Consider the following 18,870-nt stretch of genomic DNA (forward strand, 5'->3'; position numbering starts at 1 on the left):
TGCACGGCGAGCCTTGTTTCAGTATGACCTGTTCTCTGCTTTTTCAAAAGTCGCACATGATAATGTCTTCAATTAACTTCAAGGGCGAGCTTGTCCAGCAGACAACCATTTTTATTTCCGATCTCGCTTGTCGACTATTGAGGTAGCCAAGATTATTCGTATTCAAGTCAACGTTTGTAAGACAATCCAGAAAATGAAACCCAGTCTATCCAACCCCATAATGTAGCCAAACCTATCCGAACCATACTCCTTTTTTTCATACGCCATGACAAATGATCGAAGTCGTACAAGAGCCCAAAAATTCAGTGCATAGGAGAAAAAGGACACAAGCACTCAGTACCAGCTGTTCCCCGCCTCCCCGAGCCTCTTTCCCTTCGGATTCATCGAGACGATCCTCTGCCCCGGTAGAGTATCATCCGTGAACGCCGACTCAAACACCCCGGAGATAGACCGCTTCCCCAGCGCCTCAAACGAGTCATACCCGGTCAGATCGCCATTACACGCAGCCCACTCGCGCGATCCATGCGGCGAGGTCCCATCGCCCAGATCGCACCACCGGGTCACCACGATCGCGTGCCGGAACCGCAGACTCCGCGGCTCGGTCCGGTCCTCGGTCAATTTGACCTCGACCAGGTACTCGGACGGACAGTCGGGACAGCGGCGCATGGGGCGGCACTTGGCGCACAGCGTCGCGAACTCGTTGGGGTTGTACGTGCGGCCGTGGTAGATGTCCTTGGCGCGGTGCTCGAGGCCCTGCAGGCCCGCCGTCGCGCGGGGCTTGGGGACGTGGCCCAGCGCGCATTTGCAGACGTCCATGAGCTCCCCGTCGCGCCAGTGCGCGCATGCGGAGAAATACGGCCAGTAGTCCTCGCGCGAGTAGAGGAGCAGGCGCATCGAGCTGACTGCGAGGTCGGGGTCTGCGAAGGTCGAGCTCACCACCCGCATCAGCAACTTGCCCTTGTGGATGTGGTACCGGGTGCGGTGGGACCAGCCGTCCCGTCGCCAGCGACGGGAGAGGGACTCGAGGGGGATGCCGTATCCGGGGCCAAACCGGTGGGCTCGGAGCGTGAGCTGCACGAAGGTGAAGTGCAGCATGCGGCCGTGGGTGATGCGGTGTCGTGGTGCGGGGAGCAAGGGATTGCGGGCGTTCGGGCAGTTGTAGAGCGGGTTGACGACCGTTGCGGGCTCGAGTCTTTCGTGGCCCTCCTGCGTGCGGCGGTGGTACCTGCCGCAAGGCATGCAGAGGAGATGATGGGGTAGGTATCGGTCCTGTGTGACTAGGAAGTCGATTCTGTACTCGCGGTTTTCGGGCAGGTTCAGGGCCATCCAGGGCCCCCGGCCCAGGCGGAGGAGAAGCGTCTTGCTGGCAAATGCTAAGCTGGCTAGGTCTGCCGGATTGAGGTATTCTGCAACAAGCGCCCAAAGATCTTGTGATAAGCTTGCAACCAGCGGCTCCCCCGGAGGCCGATTGTCTTTTTGTAAGTCCGATGCGAAGCCATCCGAATCTTCCGTATCAAGAATGCCTATCGAATGTAGCATAGCCGTAGGGTCGCGATTCTCGCCCAGCTGGGTATCCACCAGTGCATTTTTCTCCTGATACTTGATCCGATGAGCCTGCAATGGCGCAAGAGAAGGAACTTCATCGCTGGCAATGCTCGGTTGTGCAGCCGCTCGGAGGTTTGGTGTAGATGCGGTGTTCTTGCGGAGAACTTGACGGGATTTCTTCGGTCGCAGAGCGTTTGCGAGAAAGGCTCGAAAGCCGTGTTTCTGTCCCGGGCTATCTGCAGACATCCCGCTGGAAAAGGCGGCGGGCAATGAATGCGATGTAGTTGAAGAGTTGATGGTGATGGTCATACTGCGGACCGGCTTCGATGATGCTGTCAAGAGCTCAGTACGGTAACAATACCGGCTGTTACGGGAGATTATATCCGCGACTATCCGGAGAGCTACAGGCTGAGAGTGACCGATGTCATATTATGGCTACAATCTATGAGGTAAAGGTTGCAAAGTCATGGAAGCAATGGATTGGTGCATTTGTTGATTAGGGCTATATCTTAACGCAGCCAATGCAGACAGATACAGGAAATCATTATAATATCACACGTACACAAACCAACAAAAGAACGCTCCAATCAAAGCTGTGTCAAGCTGTGCCAACATACAATGCTTTTGAGATAGTCTACGCAGAGAAGCGCTTCTCCACAGCCTTCCAGTTGATAACCTCCCAAATGGCCTTGAAGTACTCGGCCTTGCGGTTCTGGTATTGCAGACTGCAAAGTTGTGTTTGCATCAGCTGCTGTTGACCGGCATTGGACGGCAAGGCTAGAAAGGACCACTTACTAGTAGGCATGCTCCCAGGCGTCAATGCCGAGAAGAGGCTGGAACTGACCAACAACAGGGTCTTGGTTCTAATCCAGAATTAGTTGGCCGAGATTCATTCCTTCAGAATGCCTGCACTTACGGCATAGGTCTTAATGCCAATGTTTCCGGTCTGCTTGTCCTTGACAAGCCAAGCCCATCCGCTTCCCTGAATGGCAGCCAAAGCGGTGTTCATCTTACCCTGGAAGTTTTCCAAGCTGCCATATGCCTCGTCGATGGCCTTGGCCAGAGCACCACTTGGGGGCTCACCACCACCAGAGCTCTTAGGGGCCAGGTTCTCCCAGAAGAGAGTGTGGTTGAGGTGACCACCGCCGTGGAAGTTAATCAGGGGCTTGATGGAGATCTGGGTCGCAATGTCGTTCTTGGCCTGAGCCTCCTGCAGCTGCTCGATGGCCTGGTTGTAGCTGTTGACATAGGTCTGGTGGTGGTTCTTGTGGTGAAGTTCCATGATCTTGCCAGAGATCGAAGGCTCCAGAGCACCATAATCGTCTGTTATCCATGGTTAGCTCCAGTAAGATCCTGCAATTGTTATGCTACGCTAGTAGTTATATGTAATGGGTGAGACTGTAGCTCGGACATAGCGTCGGTGTGCCACTTTGGACAAAGAAAGGGGACTCCTAGACTGAGACAAGGAATGCATTGATGAGGGGGCTGCCAACATACAAGAAAGGTCAGGCAGAGTAGCCTTGCCGCGGGCAAAAGTCAAGCCTGCAGCAGCTCTTGGAGCAGCCGAAGCTCCGGAGCGGAGGGCGGCACGCGCAGAGGTACGGATGAGAGAGGCGGCCATTGTGTAATTTGATATCGTCCACTGAAGAGATGGAAGAGACAGACAGGAGACTATTCCAATGCTTCTCAAGGCAAAAGAAGAATGAAGAGAGAAGGAGAGGAGAATCGGCTCGAAGGAGACGAGCATAAAACGTCATTGTTTCTCTCCCCTCGGAGCTCGCGTTTCCCCGCCCCGACACCGCCCGAGCGATTACGAAAGAAATCAGATACGGACAGGACAGTATTGTGATTGTTCGAGAAGCTGTTCACCCATCGTCGTTGCCAGCTCGTCTCCATGGATTTTTCATGAATTTGAATCGCGTCACTTTATACGCCCTCAGTTAAGCCGAAAAGCTGTGGCTTCCAGAAATACTCTGTTGCATTTGCCCCCGTTAGACCGGCCATGGAGTCACCGGTCTCCTCGTCATTCGCTGGCCAAAAGCGTAAAATCGTCGATATGAGCTCAGATGAGGAAGATGCTCGCCCTCCTACAGGCTTTCGCGGCTTTGCGAGAGCTCCCTCTCGCTCTGAATCGCCTCCTTCTTTTGGCCTGGGAAGTGCGCGTCGCAATCCCTGGAACAACAACGTTCAGTCAGCCACCGCTGCCCCCAGAGGCGGAAACGCCAATGCCAGCAAAGGCGTCACTGGAGGAAATTCTTTCGCCGCGCGTATGATGGCTAAGATGGGTTACAAAGAAGGGCAAGGCTTGGGTGCGAGTGGCCAGGGTATCGTCAACCCGATTGAGGCGCAAGCGCGACCGATGGGCGCTGGGTTGGGCGTCGTTCGCGAGAAGACGAAACAAGCTCGGGAGGAGGAGAAGCGACAAGCGGCTGCGCGAGGCGAAGTCGTCGAGGACAGCTCAGATGAAGAACGGAAAAGACGACGGAAAAAGAAGGAAGAGCGTCAACGGGAGAGCCGGAGTGGAACGGGGACACCGGTCCCTCGAGCGAAACCTCGTTTCAGGACCGCACGCGAAATCGAGGCGGATATGGATGGTCTGGAGGTGCCAAACGTGTTAAAGTCGCTGATTGATGCTACTGGCAAGGAACAGCGAGTACTGACCTCCACAGCCGGCCTGATGACTCCTTTAGAGTTTGTCAATCAAGGCGAAGGAGAGGCGTTGAAGATCGCACGACGAGCGCGTAATGACCTCGAAGCGTTTGCCGATGAATGGAAAGGACTGACGGAGCGAAAGAAGTTTGTTGAGTTGGAGGAAGCTCAGATCGTGGAACAATTGGACACCAATCAGCTCAAGACTGATCAACTCACGGACCTAATCACCGCTGTTGGGCAGCTGGAAATTTTCGAAGGAGACAGTACGCTTGCACGATTTGATGAATTGACCAGCAAGCTTGAATCGATAGAGATGAAGTACCGAAACGAAATCGATGAATATCGACTATCGGAGACGGCGGTTGCTGCTATTCACCCCCTCTTCCGCCAAGCGATGGAGGAATGGGATCCTCTTCAAGAGCCAACATTTCTTGTATCCAATCTTCGTCGCCTTCAGCCCCTTTTGAGCAGAAAGAAAGACGACGAAACTGTGTCACGGCAAGCGACGTCGCCGTACGAAACTATGATCTACACACTTTGGCTCCCGCGAGTCCGCTCTGCGCTCCTTAACGACTGGGATGTATTCGACCCGTCCCCTGCCACGTCGCTGATCGTATCCTGGAAAGAGATATTGCCAGGCTTCGTCTTTACAAACGTGCTCGACCAGCTCGTCGTTCCCAAGCTCAGCGGTGGCCTGAAAGAGTGGAAGCCCAGGAGCAGCAGCAGGCGTCATCCCTCTTCTCAACAGAGCTCGCGCTTTCCATGGTGGCTCTTCACATGGCTCCAATACTTGGACGAACGTCACACGAATCCGAAACAAGCTACGGGTCTCCTTTCAGACGCGAAAAGGAAGTTCCGTAGGGTCCTGGATACGTGGGATCTCGGTAAGGGTCTGATAAGTGGTATCGAGCTCTGGCGAGACGCGCTAGGGTCCGAGTTCGATGTTACCCTACGTAACCACCTGTTACCCCGACTTGCACGTCACCTGCGGGAGGACTTCGAGGTAAACCCTCAAGATCAGGACTTGACTGCTTTGGAAGATGTCCTCAAGTGGAAAGGATTTTTCAAGCCCAATGTCATTGGCCTTCTTTTGGTGGCAGAGTTCTTCCCTAAATGGCACAACATTCTATACATTTGGCTTACCAATGATCCAAACTTCGAAGAGGTCGGCGAATGGTTCACCTGGTGGCGCGCTCAGATTCCCGCCGATATCAATGAGCTCGCCATCGTCGACGACGAGTGGAACAAAGGTCTTCAACAAATGGACCTTGCGTCCCGCCTGGATGATCCTGCCACCGAGCTGCCAGCCCCCACCGCCACAGCGCAACCGGTCCCTGCAGAAGACGTACCCCGCGCTGCTCCAGAGGCGCCTGCCCCGCCTCGCAAGCCCAAGGTCGTCGAGGAAATCGCCTTCAAGGATATTCTCGAAACGTGGTGCATGGAACAGGGTCTTATCATACTGCCCCTGCGGGAAGCGCACCCCCAGAACGGCCAGCCTCTGTTCCGCATCACGGCCAGTGCCACCGGGAAGGGCGGAGTTGTCGCATTTGTGCAGGGAGATGTCGTCTGGGTTCAAAACAAGAAAGCGAAGGATATATGGGAACCTATGGGTCTGGAGGACCGGCTTGTGGAGCGTGCCGAGGGCAGGTGACATATCCTGAGCTTCCCTGGAGCCTCTGTTCCAGTGCATTCATCTGGGATATTGATGATACCCATGTTCACTCACTTTATTTTCTCTCTGATAAATTTATACATTACATATATGATGAAATGAAAGCTTCGTCTGACCACGACTATATGAATCTAAGCATGCCCTTCGAGACATTCGGCAAATTGGTTTGAGACCGATCTAGTTAAAGATGGGTGGTGTAACAAATTCTGAAGACTACTTCGACAGCGTCAGAAAGAATGAGTCGTTCTTTTTTTGAGAAAAGGTGTGACTATGTACATTGACAATATCATGCTCATCAGTAAAAGGTGGCTGTGGTAGAATTATATACTCTGAAAAACGGAATGCGAGTGTAGAATCTGATCCAGGTACTCGTTCAATGCATCATACGTCCTCAGGTTGGTCTTCGACACATATTTCTTATTGCAAACGTGGCCTGATTATTTGAGATGGGAGGATCCAACTCAAGCTCTTGTATTGTACTTTTCATTGAATGCGTTCACAGCTGAAACACATGGCATGGTTAGCATCCGTTTACTTCTCAGGCAATCTGGGATAGACCTACCAATGGCGATCTGGCGGTACAGCCAATTCCTCGAGCTCTCGTCTTGGACAGGAATGAAAGGCCCGTTCGCGCCACCCTTGAGCGTAATGCTCATACCAGTCCGCTCCTTAGAAATGGTTTGGATGTCCGTCAATCGGATATCCCATTCTGTTCGGAGTTTCTTGCTGCGCACAAGCATTATTCGGTCGTACGTCAACATGACCAGCATGTCCTTGCCCGGAAGCTCCAAGTGCGCAATATAGTCTTCGTTGAAATACTTGCCGTCGTCGGCTGTCTTGAGCCAAAATTGACCCAAAGCCTCGCGCTGTGAGTATGGCCGCACTATACCGTCCGTGGCAATGAAACGGGTTAGGCGAACACGGTCGAGACCTTCCGCGTCAAACACTGTCGTGGTGTTTCGTACACCCTCGGCGAGATCTAGGCAACAGTCAGCATGAACATCTTTATTTTCCTAGAATTTGACGCACTTGAGGCAAGGTCAAAGGCGCCTATTGCCGGCTTGGTGGCCAGACCAAGTACACCCTTGCCGACACCCTTGATGAAACCTTGGAGACCTTCTTTCTCCGCACCCTGCAGCGGGTGGCGAGCAAGTCCTCCAATGCCGCTTGCTAAGCTGGTTGCGAACGCATTTCCACCGGCCGTGATACCATACAGTGCATGCTTTGGCCGGTTCCGAGATTTCGACATCCGTCGCTGATCTTGAAATTCTTTGTCTAGCGTGGCGACCGCAAGTCCCTTGGACATGCTTCCGGTGAATTTGGCCATACTGTCTGAGAAACCAAAGACGGATTTCTTGACAAAGCTTGTAGCGCCTTTAGCAATACCCATGCCCAATTCCTGAGGCCGATCGGTCATGACCAGTCCCTGATACGGCTCGTAGAAGATAGCAGCAACACCAGAGCTGACATTGTTGAAAAGACCCACTGGATTGCCCAGGAAATCCGCCGATCCGAGAATGACGTGGACTTGACGAAGGAACTCCTGAGTGTAATGTCTCTGAATATTGGTGAGAAGGACTCCGAAAGAGACACGAGCGTTCTCCAACATAAGAGCATTGAGTTGGACGGGGGCATCGTTGATGTTGCCCATTGACATGGATATGACATTGACGAAGAACATGAGAGGGTTGGAGGGCTGCATGGTATCCTCGGCATTCACTCTCTCTGTTCGCATGAAGGAGATATCCAGCTGCATGGGCTGCAAATGAAGGAGCTCAAAGTACACATCTTGACTAGCACTTTCATTCTGCGGTTCAGGAATGTTTAAATCTTCATCGCAGAGTTTGCCTTCCTGCTCTTCGGACCATGAAGCACCAGGAACCTTTGCGAAATCGAGCATGGCGAAGATGAAGTCCTCATCAAGCTCAAGTGTCATCTGTTGAAGAAGTACCGTGGCATATTTGATGTAGAGTACACCGTAAGAGTCGTCCTTTACGCGTGTGACCATGGCATGAAAGATCGGATGGGCCTCCATTTCCTTTCCGGTCTTTGGCACAACGCTTGGATACAGCAGGATGGGGAAGATGCCCCCATAAAGTTGATTATCGATCTGGATCCATTTGATCGTTGTGTTCAGAGTCTGGTAAACCCTTGACTCCCTGAACTTGATCTCAATTTCGCGGAAAGTGAGATAGAGCAGCTCCTTCAGGTTCTTGTTGATCAACGAGATCCCAACGCCCGCCAGACGTAGCTGAGCTTTGAAATTGACATCTGAGTCCAATTCCTTTACTTCAAAGTCGGTGGCCAGACTAGACTGGGACGTCTGTCCCTTCTGTTGCTTATAAAGACTTCGAGATTGCTTGAAATTCGACAAGACAAGGGTCTGGGTCGGCCCGTCAGCCACAATGTTGATGTCAACAATCTTTTGCGGCTCTCCAGGACGTGAAGGCGGTATCCTCATCGGTATCAGGTTACCTATCTCGGTGAGTCTGATATGCCTTTCCTTTCCATTACATGTCAAGACGAGAGACTTGTTCTTCGTAGCCGGATAATCCCATGCATAGGGCATGATGCTGCGGGGAGGGAGACGGTAGCGGATTGGCCGCCAGCCACTTGTTCTATCATCCTCGTCATCCTCCACGTTTGGATTCTATGAGGGCCGTCAGTGTCTTAGCATGTGTACGAGTCATATGTAGTGCAGGGGTGCTCACAGCTTGGTAGAAGATAAATTCAGAATCACTCTCATTCCGCATCGAGAATGGCCAATTCCGACTTTCAATGCTGAAGTGAATAAAAAGCGTAGCGCCTTCCAAGATGATATCAACCTTGATAAGCCTCTGACGTTGATTTGCCTTGGCAAGTTTCACATGTACAGTTCCAACGTCTGCGATGTTGAAAGGCGATGACCATTGATTGTTGACGCCGGGGAAGCACAGACAAAGTTGCTTCTCTGCAGTCTGGCGCAGGAAATGGAGGGGCACCAAATCGCCACTCTTGATGGTAAGCACGTTTGATGAGCCGGGTTCGCGGACCAAAATGTCTTCACTCAGCTTGTTTTTCAGGATGAAGCGAGGAGAAATAGTAACAACTTTGGTCATCTTGTATTTGCCTTCACCCTCCGTAACAGACACCCCGGAATGGAACTCGGACTTCCCTTGCCTATCAGGCAGGACGACTTCAAAGTTGCTTCCAAGAGCCTCAAAACTCTGCGGCTTGCTCCAGGCGGAATCTCCTATCTTCAAAATAGATCGGTTCTTCGGGTCTTCCGATTGATAAGAATACATGTATGGGAGAGCCCGCCCGCCATGTCTTGGGTCGGGTCTCAGGCCCTGACCAGCTGCGGAGCGTGCTGATTGCAAGAAGGCCTTGCTCTGGATTTCCATTGGCAGACCTGTCTTATTCAAGATAAGATACGGACTGTAGATGGACACCTTGAAAGCGCCCCCACTATCTGGGACGTTGAAGTAATGGAGCTTCAGTCTCAACGGAATGCCTCGTTCATCCTTGAGTGAGAGCATGTATTCCCTTCGGAAATCTTGCCCATTTCCGTTAATGATGGCGAATTCGCTTTGCCTGAAGACGCTGTCCTCTAGGTCAATACTGAGAAGCAGTAGATGAGACAGCTCAACAACATGGACCGGACTGACGCCACCCTTCCTTAGGAAGTTGGTCCAGTCCTTCTTTGTGTTCTTGTCGTAAATGCGGTATTTGAAATCGTATGGTAGTAGATTCTGAATCTCCACTGGAGCGAAGATGCGTACACGCATGTAAGGATAGACGTTCGTCAAGGAATCCTTGGGGTTGTAGGTGGCATTCATTTGGAAGTAGAAGGGCGGAGCCTGTTGTCCACTTTCGCTGATGCACTTGATAGTGCGAGTGGGTCGCCGCAGAAGATCTTTCCAGTACAGTGGTTCTGTTGACCATTCATATCCGAAGCCCTGATCAGGACGAATGACAACTGAATGCAAGTAGGCGGCACCTACAGGTGCAGGCCGAGCTTCCCCAGGAAGAATCTTCTCAATCTTGAGGAGATGTCCTTCTTTGTGATTAAAGATGCCCAGCTCTACCGGTATTTGAGTATTGTTTTCGATAACCAGTGGGGAGCGGAAGGTGATATACTTGACGTTGTCGGTGCCCAGCTTAACTTCGATAAGAAGCCTATGGAGAACACCATCTGCCTTGGGTTTGAGGCTATACAAGAATTCACCCTCCCTAGCGACAGGAATGCGGTTGATGCTTTCAAAGCCGCTTCCCTCAAGTTTCACCCCAACAGCACCGCCTTGGCCTTCCGGTGAGAGAGTCTCACGTACTGCAGTCGAGTCTTCAAATCTCCAAGGGTATTCTTCCCCGTCAGAGAGTTTAGCAGCCGGACCTTCCTCTCCGGCGCTGACATCCGCCCAGACACGAAGATCGAAGCCGGTATAATTGCGAATCCGATAGGGTGCGTCAGCTCCGCGGGGTTTTGAGAGAACATCTTCATCGGTAGAGAGAAATTGGAACGACTTGGATGCCAATGCAATTGTAGCTGAGGTCACAGTGAGCTCCATGTTCTTATGTGAGTAGGCATCGATTGAAAAGACTTCTGGGTCGACCTCCTTGGCGACGTGGAAACCCAGTTGCCAGGGTTCAATGAGTGGTTCCCAGGCTGACTTGGAGAAATTGTAAACGTTGATGAAGGTATCAAAGCTAGTGTCAGCATTCAGCGTAGACGACCAATCACGAACATCAATAGTGAATTTCTTGACGCTCCAGTCGAGCAATGGAAGATCGTGCAAGTCCCCTATGAGAATCACTCTGACGCCATCGATCTGCGCGCTCAATTCTTCGCGCTTCAGTACAGCTGAGCGTTGCGAAACAACTCCTTGATTAGCAGGATTGCCGCTCGCTCCCGATGCTCGTCGTGATTTCAAGGCAGGGGCGTGTGACGAGCGCCCGGCACTTGATCTCCTTCGGGTGGACTTTGCGCTGGGGCGCCTACCATCTGATTCCCTCTTCACGTCGCCACTCTCAATTTCCTGTGGCCTTTGTGCTCTCATTTCGGAGGCCTTGTTGACAATCTGTATTGCCATCAAGATGTCCCTGAGGGAAAGGCGTAGCACCAAGGGTTCAATATGCACGTCTATGGAAGTTAAAGATGAGCCTTTTTCCTGTGGCCGACTATCCATCGACAGCTCGAGCGTAAAATCGTCCAGAATCCGCAGCCTACTGGTCTCGAACTTGTCCATGCGACACAAGAACATGCCGACTTTGTTGATCTGCAATGTAGAGACGTTTTGCTGGGAGAAGAGCACTTGCTTTGTACCGAGCACTATAGCCTCGGTATGTGCAATGGCAGGGTTGGCAATCATGATAATCTGGGCGTCAACAAGGTTCACTCTGAATGAAATCGTTGTCTGTCCGGCCGAGCCTTTCGAGTCCTCACTTGGTGGCATGATGGCATTTTGGTCCGGACTTTCTGTGGTACTGGATCTTGGCTCAGAAGCCTCATCGGTCTCGTCAGCCTCTTCTACAGCCACCGGCTCCTCTGCGGTGAAAACCGAGTTCATAAAAGACTGCAAAGCGGACAAATAGTCCAGCGCCAGTATGATACGTGGGCTGTCGATCGTCAACATCGCAACAAGATGCTTGTCTGGTCCAGGCGACATGGAGAGACTAGCCATGAATTGCTGTTGCACATCGTTATTGATCAGTGACATAATCTTCCTGAATTTGTTCGTGTCCTTATTGCGGCTGTCGCGAACGGACAGGGAGTGAATCAAGAGCTCGGATTCCAAAGACCCATCCGTAAGCATGCGCAATTTGACTTTGGTATCATTCAGCGAAAACTTGGACAGACTCGAGTCCTCCATATTACCCACTGGCTCGTCGTCCTTTGCAAGAATAAGTTCCAGGCCGACACTATCTACCTTGAAAATCATATCTAGCTTAGCCCAGGTCTCATCGTTCAAACCCGGTTCTCCCGTCGTCTTTTCGTGCTCCTGTGGGCGTTGAACAATTTTGGAATCTGCTCCTTTGCTAGGGTCTGTTACAGACGCAGGAAGATCTCCAAAGGCTTCGAGTTCTTGTTGCTCATAGTCGGTTGCGAAAGCACCTGGCACAGTCTTTGAGAGCTCCAACAAAAATTTGAGCTGCTTTTGCGACACTCTAAGGTTTATGGAAGACATAGACCCTTCGATCTCCATATCTGGACGTGGATTATCCTTCTGATGCTCAAGATAGCAGATGCTGAAATCCAAGTTGACTTTCTGGATCATCTCCAGCTCCTCGACTACATCTTCCCCGAAGTGGAACTTGGATGTCAGGCGGATGTTGCGTATGCCTGAAGAAATCAGATTAACGGCAGGACTTTCCACGTTATCATCGAGAGGAACGAAAGTGTTCTTAGCATAAATCTCTCCAAGATGGGCAGTGACTGTGTCGCGGGGCCGATCAGGTCTCACGACACCAGGAAAGACCAAGATTGGAGTCTTGACAACGACATCAAATCGCATCTTAGATGCGTTCTCTTGCAGCTGGTTAGCTTGATTAGCTGCGGCCTGGCGGGCAGCATTAAAGATAGCCTGCATTTTGCCGAACTTGACAAGGAAATTGATGATCTTGCGGTATGGCTCTTCCAGAAAATTGATTTTGATAGAGCCCGATCTCAGATAGACCTCAGAGTCGTAACCGGGATAATTTGTGCTCTCAGGGTCGAAGGTTTCATATTTAAAATCAGCGAAGTTATCACCCTCAATGGTCAAAAGCCTCCGAAGGTCGGAGCTTGCTGAGGCGCCGGTATTGACATCGTCAACGAGGGTTAAACTACCGATTCGAGACTGTATCAGCATTGAGCGGCCAACAAGATTAATCCCCACGTCTGCAGTGTTGAGACTCAACGTAGCAAGTCTGACGCCGTCATTGTTTAGGATGAGAGCGATACTCTTCAGGTCAGCTTTAATCCGAATCTTCCCTGGCTGTTCGGTGTCCTGGGTGAGAGAAGTTGTGTCCTGGACGGTCGGGTCGGACGACAGTTTCTGGGTTTGGGGCTGCTCTGGGTTTGTGAAGGTGAGGAGCACGAAATCCAGCAAAGTGAGAAGTGTCTTCCTGGTGACAACAAGGTTTATGGTAGATATGGACATATCAAGGTTCATTGCTACACCTTCGTAGGTAGACTGAAACTCGGGTGACTCTGGCTTGACTCGAACAAATTTGAGGTGGAAGAGGTCCTTATCTTCGTCTGCGTCGAATCCCTTGGAAGAAATGATCCTCTTGAAGTCAGGAATGGGGGCTTCCTCAATATGGTCGTCCACACTGAGAGATTGCAGAACGATCTCTGCTACCATATCGAATGGTCGCATGTAATAGTCTAATTCGAAACCCTCAGCAACAAGCTCAACCAACAATTGGTCTCGAAACTGGTCATTGGGATGCGAGCGGAACAGTGAGCCACGAAGACAGCCAACCGTGAACTTGAATTCAAAATCTTTGCGGTGAATGTTAGGCAGTCTATCGACACTCTTCTTTGTCTGGTCATGATCTGTCTCAGTATCGGAGTCTTCGTCAACAACGGGGAGTTCCCTTGGTACTGAGGGCTGGAAGGAAGCCGATCTTGCTCTATTTCCTACTGTTGTCGATTCACTCGAGGTCTTTGCAGGCGAACGGTCAGAAACACCTTCGTCAAATCGTGGAATCGCGATGTCGATCAATTTCATCAGACCCTTGTATTTTGTGTCAGACATCGAAGCGTGTAACTCCGGCAGATGACCTGATATCCGAGTCCTGGTGAGCTCGGTGCTCTTCGGTACTATACACAATTCCAAGACAAAGTCCACGTTTATACGATCGATAATGTGAAGGTTTCGGGTCTTGACGTCGGGCGCGAGCTGCGATTTAGTGATCTCGATTTCAGGGCCAATCAAAACCTGGGTGGAGTCAAGCTTAAGCAGAAATCTATCGTACAGCAAATGCTCAAGTTCCTTGTAATCGTTTTCATCATATTGACGCTTCTGCTTGGCCTGGAGGTCTTTCATGGTCTGCCTATCGACCAGCTCACTATTGACGCTGATGTGGCCTGCATCCAGGATGAGACAGAGGGAGCTTTCCTGTGTAATGCTTTCTGGCACGATAATGAGAGGTGCGTGTATGTCGAATTGAGCATCAACCTTCCTGTGCTCCTCCAGCGCAAACTCCAAGCCAGCTCGAGTTTGCTGACGGATTTCCTCGACGGTTGCCCCTGCCGAGTCCAAGAGGGCACCAATGGACTCCATGTGTCGTTCAGGGGGCTCAAAGAATTTGACGATCTCCACAAGGAACCTCGGGTTATAGATGACCTCGATACTCTTCATCTTGACTTTCACGACTGAGTCGGCGTCGCTCTCCAGAGGATTCTTCTCAAGCTGGAAATGAAAGAGGTTATCCTCATCCTCCTCGTAGTCATTGTTGGCCTCCGATTGCAACCCATCACCGTCAGGGGGCTGCGGTTGACTATCCTCCGACTGTGGAAGAGAATCCTTAACCTTGACGATCTGTGGAAAGAGACTACCTTCGGTTGTTCCGTCATACACTCTGAGCCCACCTAGGTCAACTTTGATGAAGAAGGAATCCGGGCGCTGCAATGCTTTCGCTCGTAGATTGTCAAACACCAGTTTCATGACTTCACTACACTTCCCGTGGGGATCACGCCTCAATGTGAAACTTCCGGCTCTGAGACCGGAGTTGACCTGAAGCTTTACCCACTCTCTTGGCACCTCAACACTCTCGGAGATTGCTTTCTTCTCATCCCAGTCAATGGCATTATAGAGCTCCTGCCGTTGCTCCTCGGTCATTGCGGTCTCTTCAGACTCTTCCTTCTTGGCGCCCCATATCCACTCCGACCAAGTTTGTTGTCGTGCGGGCTTCTTGAGGCCAATATTCTCCTTCCGCAGTTGATTTCTCGCCAATGACCTCCAGAATCGAATATCCTCGTAGCTGAGCTTTCGCTGTAGACGTTCGAAATCCTCTGCCTCCTGCGGAGACAAGGGTTCGTCCCGCTTTTTCTTCTTGAACAGATTAATATAGGCTATACGGTCATCCCTTCGCTCTTTGATATAATCCCACGACCAGCGCCTGTTTCGATCGTGGATTTTGCTGAGAATCGCTTCTCCGGCGAATCTAAACCATGCCCGGGGGTCTTCTTTCGGTCTCGATTTCGGCTGGAGCTTCTTGTATTCCTGATGACGAAGGAAGTAATGAAAAAGATCGACGAGCATTAGGGCATCGCGATATTGATCGTCGTCCAGAACGAAACTAAGCTCGTCGAACAGTAACCGTGTCTTGACGGCTGGCCGGTCATGCTTCCCCGACTTATCCAACTCCAAACCAGCACGTCCACTGACGGGGCGAAGCATAAACTGATTGCTCTCTTCACTCTCAATGCCAGTTCTTAGTTTTTCAATCAGCTCCGCATGACTGATTCCTTGTGCTTCTGCGCCCAGGTCGGAGCCTCGTCCTGTGCCCAGAAGCTCGGCATCAGTGTTCCAATATACCGATAGAGCACCCAGTGTTGCCAGTTTGTGGGTGGTAGCGGAGGTCGACTGGATGAAAGTAGGGTTCCATTCGGAGTCAGTGCTCACAGCGCTGAGTTCCTTCAGGGTCAGACCGACGGCGAAAGGGTGACCTGGTGAAGCAATCGAGTCCTCATATCGAAAGTGCACGTTCTTGATGGATATTTGGAGATTGTCGACAACGGCGGTGACGAGGCTCTGGGTGAAGCTCTGGTTCCGTCGCTGCTCCTCCTGGCTCATGCCCTCTGAATTCCGCTCTCGCAAAATTTCCGCACTCTCAATTTTTTCCATCTTGAGGTTATAAGCTCGTCGTTCCTCTTCCTCCGGATCATAGTCCGCATCTTCCTTCGGAGCTGCGAGGAGAAACACATCTTCGATAACAACTTTGACCGGTTTCCCCCTCAAATTAGACCAAGGTATGGACAGGGTGAGCTCACCGAGGTGACCTTCGACGACATTCAAGGGAAGATGTAGTTGATCAAGAGCCTCCCGTCGCAGCTCGAGGTTGCGAAGCTTGACATCGCCGGACCAGATACCGATGTTCAATTGTTTTGCATCGAAATTCTTGACATAATAGCCCAAAAAGCGATTGAGCAGGTTTGCGACCAAGCCTTCCAACATGACTGCGGGTTGCGACCGTGACCCAGGTCGGGACAGGGAAGGTCAGAGGTTGCTGTGGGATGATAATAACCGCTCGTACCTAGTGATGACGGCGTAGAAAGATGAGTTACATATTTATGTGAAAGAGATGATGGATGGTGGAGATATGGTATGCTTGGGGAATAAGTTCGCAGGAAATGACATACCTGCGCGAGCCCTAGATACACTCGCAAGTAACGATAGCCTTAGCCATCCAGGTGGTTGGCTAAATGCGCATTCAAGATTGATGCGGGCCAACTAGTTCAAGAAGAAAGTCTATTTAAGTTCCCAAACCGTATGATGTCGTGAATAACGGGGTGAGAATGAAAGCAAGCTGCCAGAAAGGTAGGTCGTGTGTCCACTTGACAGGAAACTTGGATGAGATAATGGTGGGCAAGGCCGTAGATAGTTGGGTATCAAAGCAAGCTGATTACCCAATTGCGTCGTAAAGAAGATGGATGGCTCTCCTGTACCTGGGGAGACATGTGTTGGCCGACTGATTAGGGGGGGCGTACCAACAGTGGTTGAACAGCCGTGACGCGGCGGATCTCGAGCAGCCAACCTTAAGGTAGGAGAAGAAAGTGACGTCGGTCCTTTCCCTTGAGACTTTGTTCTGACTGGATCTAGTTAGATGCCTAGGGCTGCAACCCTGCAGCTGCGCTGACTAAGCCACGTGACGTCGGAGCATCCCGCTATGGTAGCGTCTGTTCGATCCGAGGTCACTGAACAGTTGATGCCTGAGGCAACAATTTCCAATGACAGCTACGGGATTGGTCTGTGTTGTGCACCGGAGCCAGACATTACCGCACCTCATCGTTATATCACCTCATTCCTGGCCCTCAGGATTGACTGCTTCCACGACCACAAAATCTCCACTCTTACGAGTTCAACTCGGTAAATCATCAGGTAAACAGCCCTGCCTCTGCCTTTCGGGCTATTTTGTAGCACTTTCCAGCCTCAATTGGGTTCTGTGCCGGCTATATCCCGCCTATCCGAGCTTTCCAGACCTCATCACTAACCAAACATCTGAAAAAATTAGCTACCCCAGTCAACCATGCTCTACAGAAACTCGGTTGCCCGCTCTGTCCTCAGGGCTATTTCTAGCTCCAATGCTTCGGTCGCCCGCTCGACTCTCTCCAACAATGTGTTGAAGGCTCACCTGACGTCCTCCGCTCGTTTTCCCGCTCGCCCAACCTCGTCCAGCTTGGCCCTGGCTACCCGCAAGCCCGTCACCACTGCGCTTGTCCGCTATGCCTCCAGCGTTCCCAAGGTCAGTGCTGCTCATGTCGTGGGTTTTGGTCAATTGCTGATGTTTGTTTGCAGGACGACAAGGTTGCCGAGGAGGACACTGACGTGATGGCGGGTATCAAGTCCGAGGCGGTAAGTCCGTTTTTTTGACATACTTCCGGACAGGCATTTATGACGGGAGCCTGCCATGCCTACGGGTTATGCATGGGATATATTACTAAAAACTGGCGTTTGACGACCTTCAGAAAGTCATCAAGGACACTTTCAGCCTTGACGGAACCCCCAAGGAGGCTCTCTATCTCGGAATGGCTGGTGTCATCCCCTACCTCGCTACTTCCCTCGAGACTGTCTACCTTTCCTACGAGATCAACCGCGCTACTGCCACCGGCGATGGCCTCATCTTCTCCGGCCAGACTGCTGAGCTGATGCTTCACATGCTCGAGCCTATCCAGGTCGGCTACGGTGCTGTGGTGAGTTTGAATTTGTCTGGCTGTGCAAGCTCCCTATCTGACGCGAAGCGATCCTCAAGATCCTGTCTTTCCTTGGAGCTATTCACTGGGGTCTCGAATGGGCCGGATACGGTGGCAAGTTCGGTTACAAGCGCTACGCTGCCGGTGTCATCGCCCCTGCCGTTGCCTGGCCCACTCTGCTCCTTCCCGTCGAATATGCTTTGATCAGCCAGTTCTTCGCCTTCACCTTCCTGTACTACAACGACGCCCGCGCTGCTGCCTACGGCCGTGCTCCTCACTGGTACGGCATGTACCGCTTCGTCCTGACCTTCGTTGTCGGGGCCAGCATTGTCGCCAGCTTGATCGGCCGTGAGCAGATCGCCAACACCATCAGCTCGGAGCACACGATCACCGACAAGATCAACGCTCTGCTCTTCCTGCAGAAGAAGGAGAGGGAGGAGGCTAATGCTCGCCGCCGCGCCGAGCTCGGCGAGGAGTCTGAGTAAATGACGGACTTGCCGGATACTTGTGATACTCTGCATTTTGAGATGCTCATAGAAATTGATACGACCTTTGAGGGTGGAGGGGGAAATCAGGGGTTGGAGGGGATATCCCGGGCTGCCTGTGGCAGCCCAATGTGACAGTAGGGAAGACGTCGCATTGTTTTGATCGAGTTTTAGTAGATTACATGCGAATTCAACGACCTGGCGGACGCTGGTGCTTTCTTTTGTTTGAACTTCGATTGGATTCTGTAGAGAGTAGGTCTAGGCTTATTCTCTCGAAAATTGCTCGATTCAGCTGAAGAGGGGTAACATCAACGTAGATGGTTTAGTCTGAAGAATTTAACCCGAGTCCATTTGATTGGTTCAATTAGATCTAAAGATACAGAGCACAATTACCAGAAGAGATAGGAAAAGGTAGAGACTAAGGTAGAAATGAGTAGGGACATGCTGCGTGATCAGTCAAAAGCCTTGATGACGAGTTGCAGTTAATGGACTATCTATCTAGAGTTCTGTGGAAGCCTTGGAACAGAAACCCTGAAATACTCCATAGTCCTAGTGCTGGGCTGCGAGGGGCGAAGTGTCAATCATTCTACGTTGGCAAGTTGGCATACAGGAAATCAGGCATACTCCCAAAGTCCAAA

At 51.5% G+C, this 18,870-nt stretch overlaps 5 protein-coding genes across 5 annotated transcripts; 2 read left to right on the forward strand and 3 right to left on the reverse strand.

Annotated features, from left to right (window-relative positions):
- Window positions 1–333: 333 nt before the first annotated feature.
- Window positions 334–1,854, reverse strand: CDV56_103400 (uncharacterized protein; the record flags this gene model as incomplete). Its single annotated transcript, XM_026757019.1, has 1 exon — window positions 334–1,854. The coding sequence occupies one exon, from the start codon at window positions 1,852–1,854 to the stop codon at window positions 334–336; it is 1,521 nt and encodes a 506-aa protein (XP_026613199.1).
- Window positions 1,855–2,179: 325 nt separating this feature from the next.
- On the reverse strand, window positions 2,180–3,166 carry sod2 (superoxide dismutase sodB; the record flags this gene model as incomplete). Its single annotated transcript, XM_026757204.1, has 4 exons — window positions 2,180–2,270; window positions 2,341–2,408; window positions 2,462–2,868; window positions 3,043–3,166. The coding sequence occupies 4 exons, from the start codon at window positions 3,164–3,166 to the stop codon at window positions 2,180–2,182; spliced, it is 690 nt and encodes a 229-aa protein (XP_026613200.1).
- A 381-nt stretch (window positions 3,167–3,547) lies between these two features.
- CDV56_103726 (putative G-patch domain protein (TFIP11)) lies at window positions 3,548–5,848 on the forward strand (the record flags this gene model as incomplete). Its single annotated transcript, XM_026757345.1, has 1 exon — window positions 3,548–5,848. One exon carries the CDS (start codon window positions 3,548–3,550, stop codon window positions 5,846–5,848), a length of 2,301 nt encoding a protein of 766 aa, XP_026613201.1.
- A 482-nt stretch (window positions 5,849–6,330) lies between these two features.
- On the reverse strand, window positions 6,331–16,011 carry CDV56_104004 (membrane morphogenesis protein VPS13; the record flags this gene model as incomplete). Its single annotated transcript, XM_026757623.1, has 4 exons — window positions 6,331–6,371; window positions 6,432–6,848; window positions 6,899–8,519; window positions 8,581–16,011. The coding sequence occupies 4 exons, from the start codon at window positions 16,009–16,011 to the stop codon at window positions 6,331–6,333; spliced, it is 9,510 nt and encodes a 3,169-aa protein (XP_026613202.1).
- A 1,072-nt stretch (window positions 16,012–17,083) lies between these two features.
- CDV56_104989 (DUF3429 domain-containing protein) lies at window positions 17,084–18,232 on the forward strand (the record flags this gene model as incomplete). The annotated part of the gene is made up of 4 exons (XM_026758608.1): window positions 17,084–17,299; window positions 17,353–17,409; window positions 17,523–17,747; window positions 17,807–18,232. 4 exons carry the CDS (start codon window positions 17,084–17,086, stop codon window positions 18,230–18,232), a joined length of 924 nt encoding a protein of 307 aa, XP_026613203.1.
- Between the last annotated feature and the right edge of the window lie 638 nt (window positions 18,233–18,870).

This window comes from Aspergillus thermomutatus (genome assembly GCF_002237265.1).
Source record: "Aspergillus thermomutatus strain HMR AF 39 chromosome Unknown NODE_137, whole genome shotgun sequence".
Taxonomy (NCBI): domain Eukaryota; kingdom Fungi; phylum Ascomycota; class Eurotiomycetes; order Eurotiales; family Aspergillaceae; genus Aspergillus; species Aspergillus thermomutatus.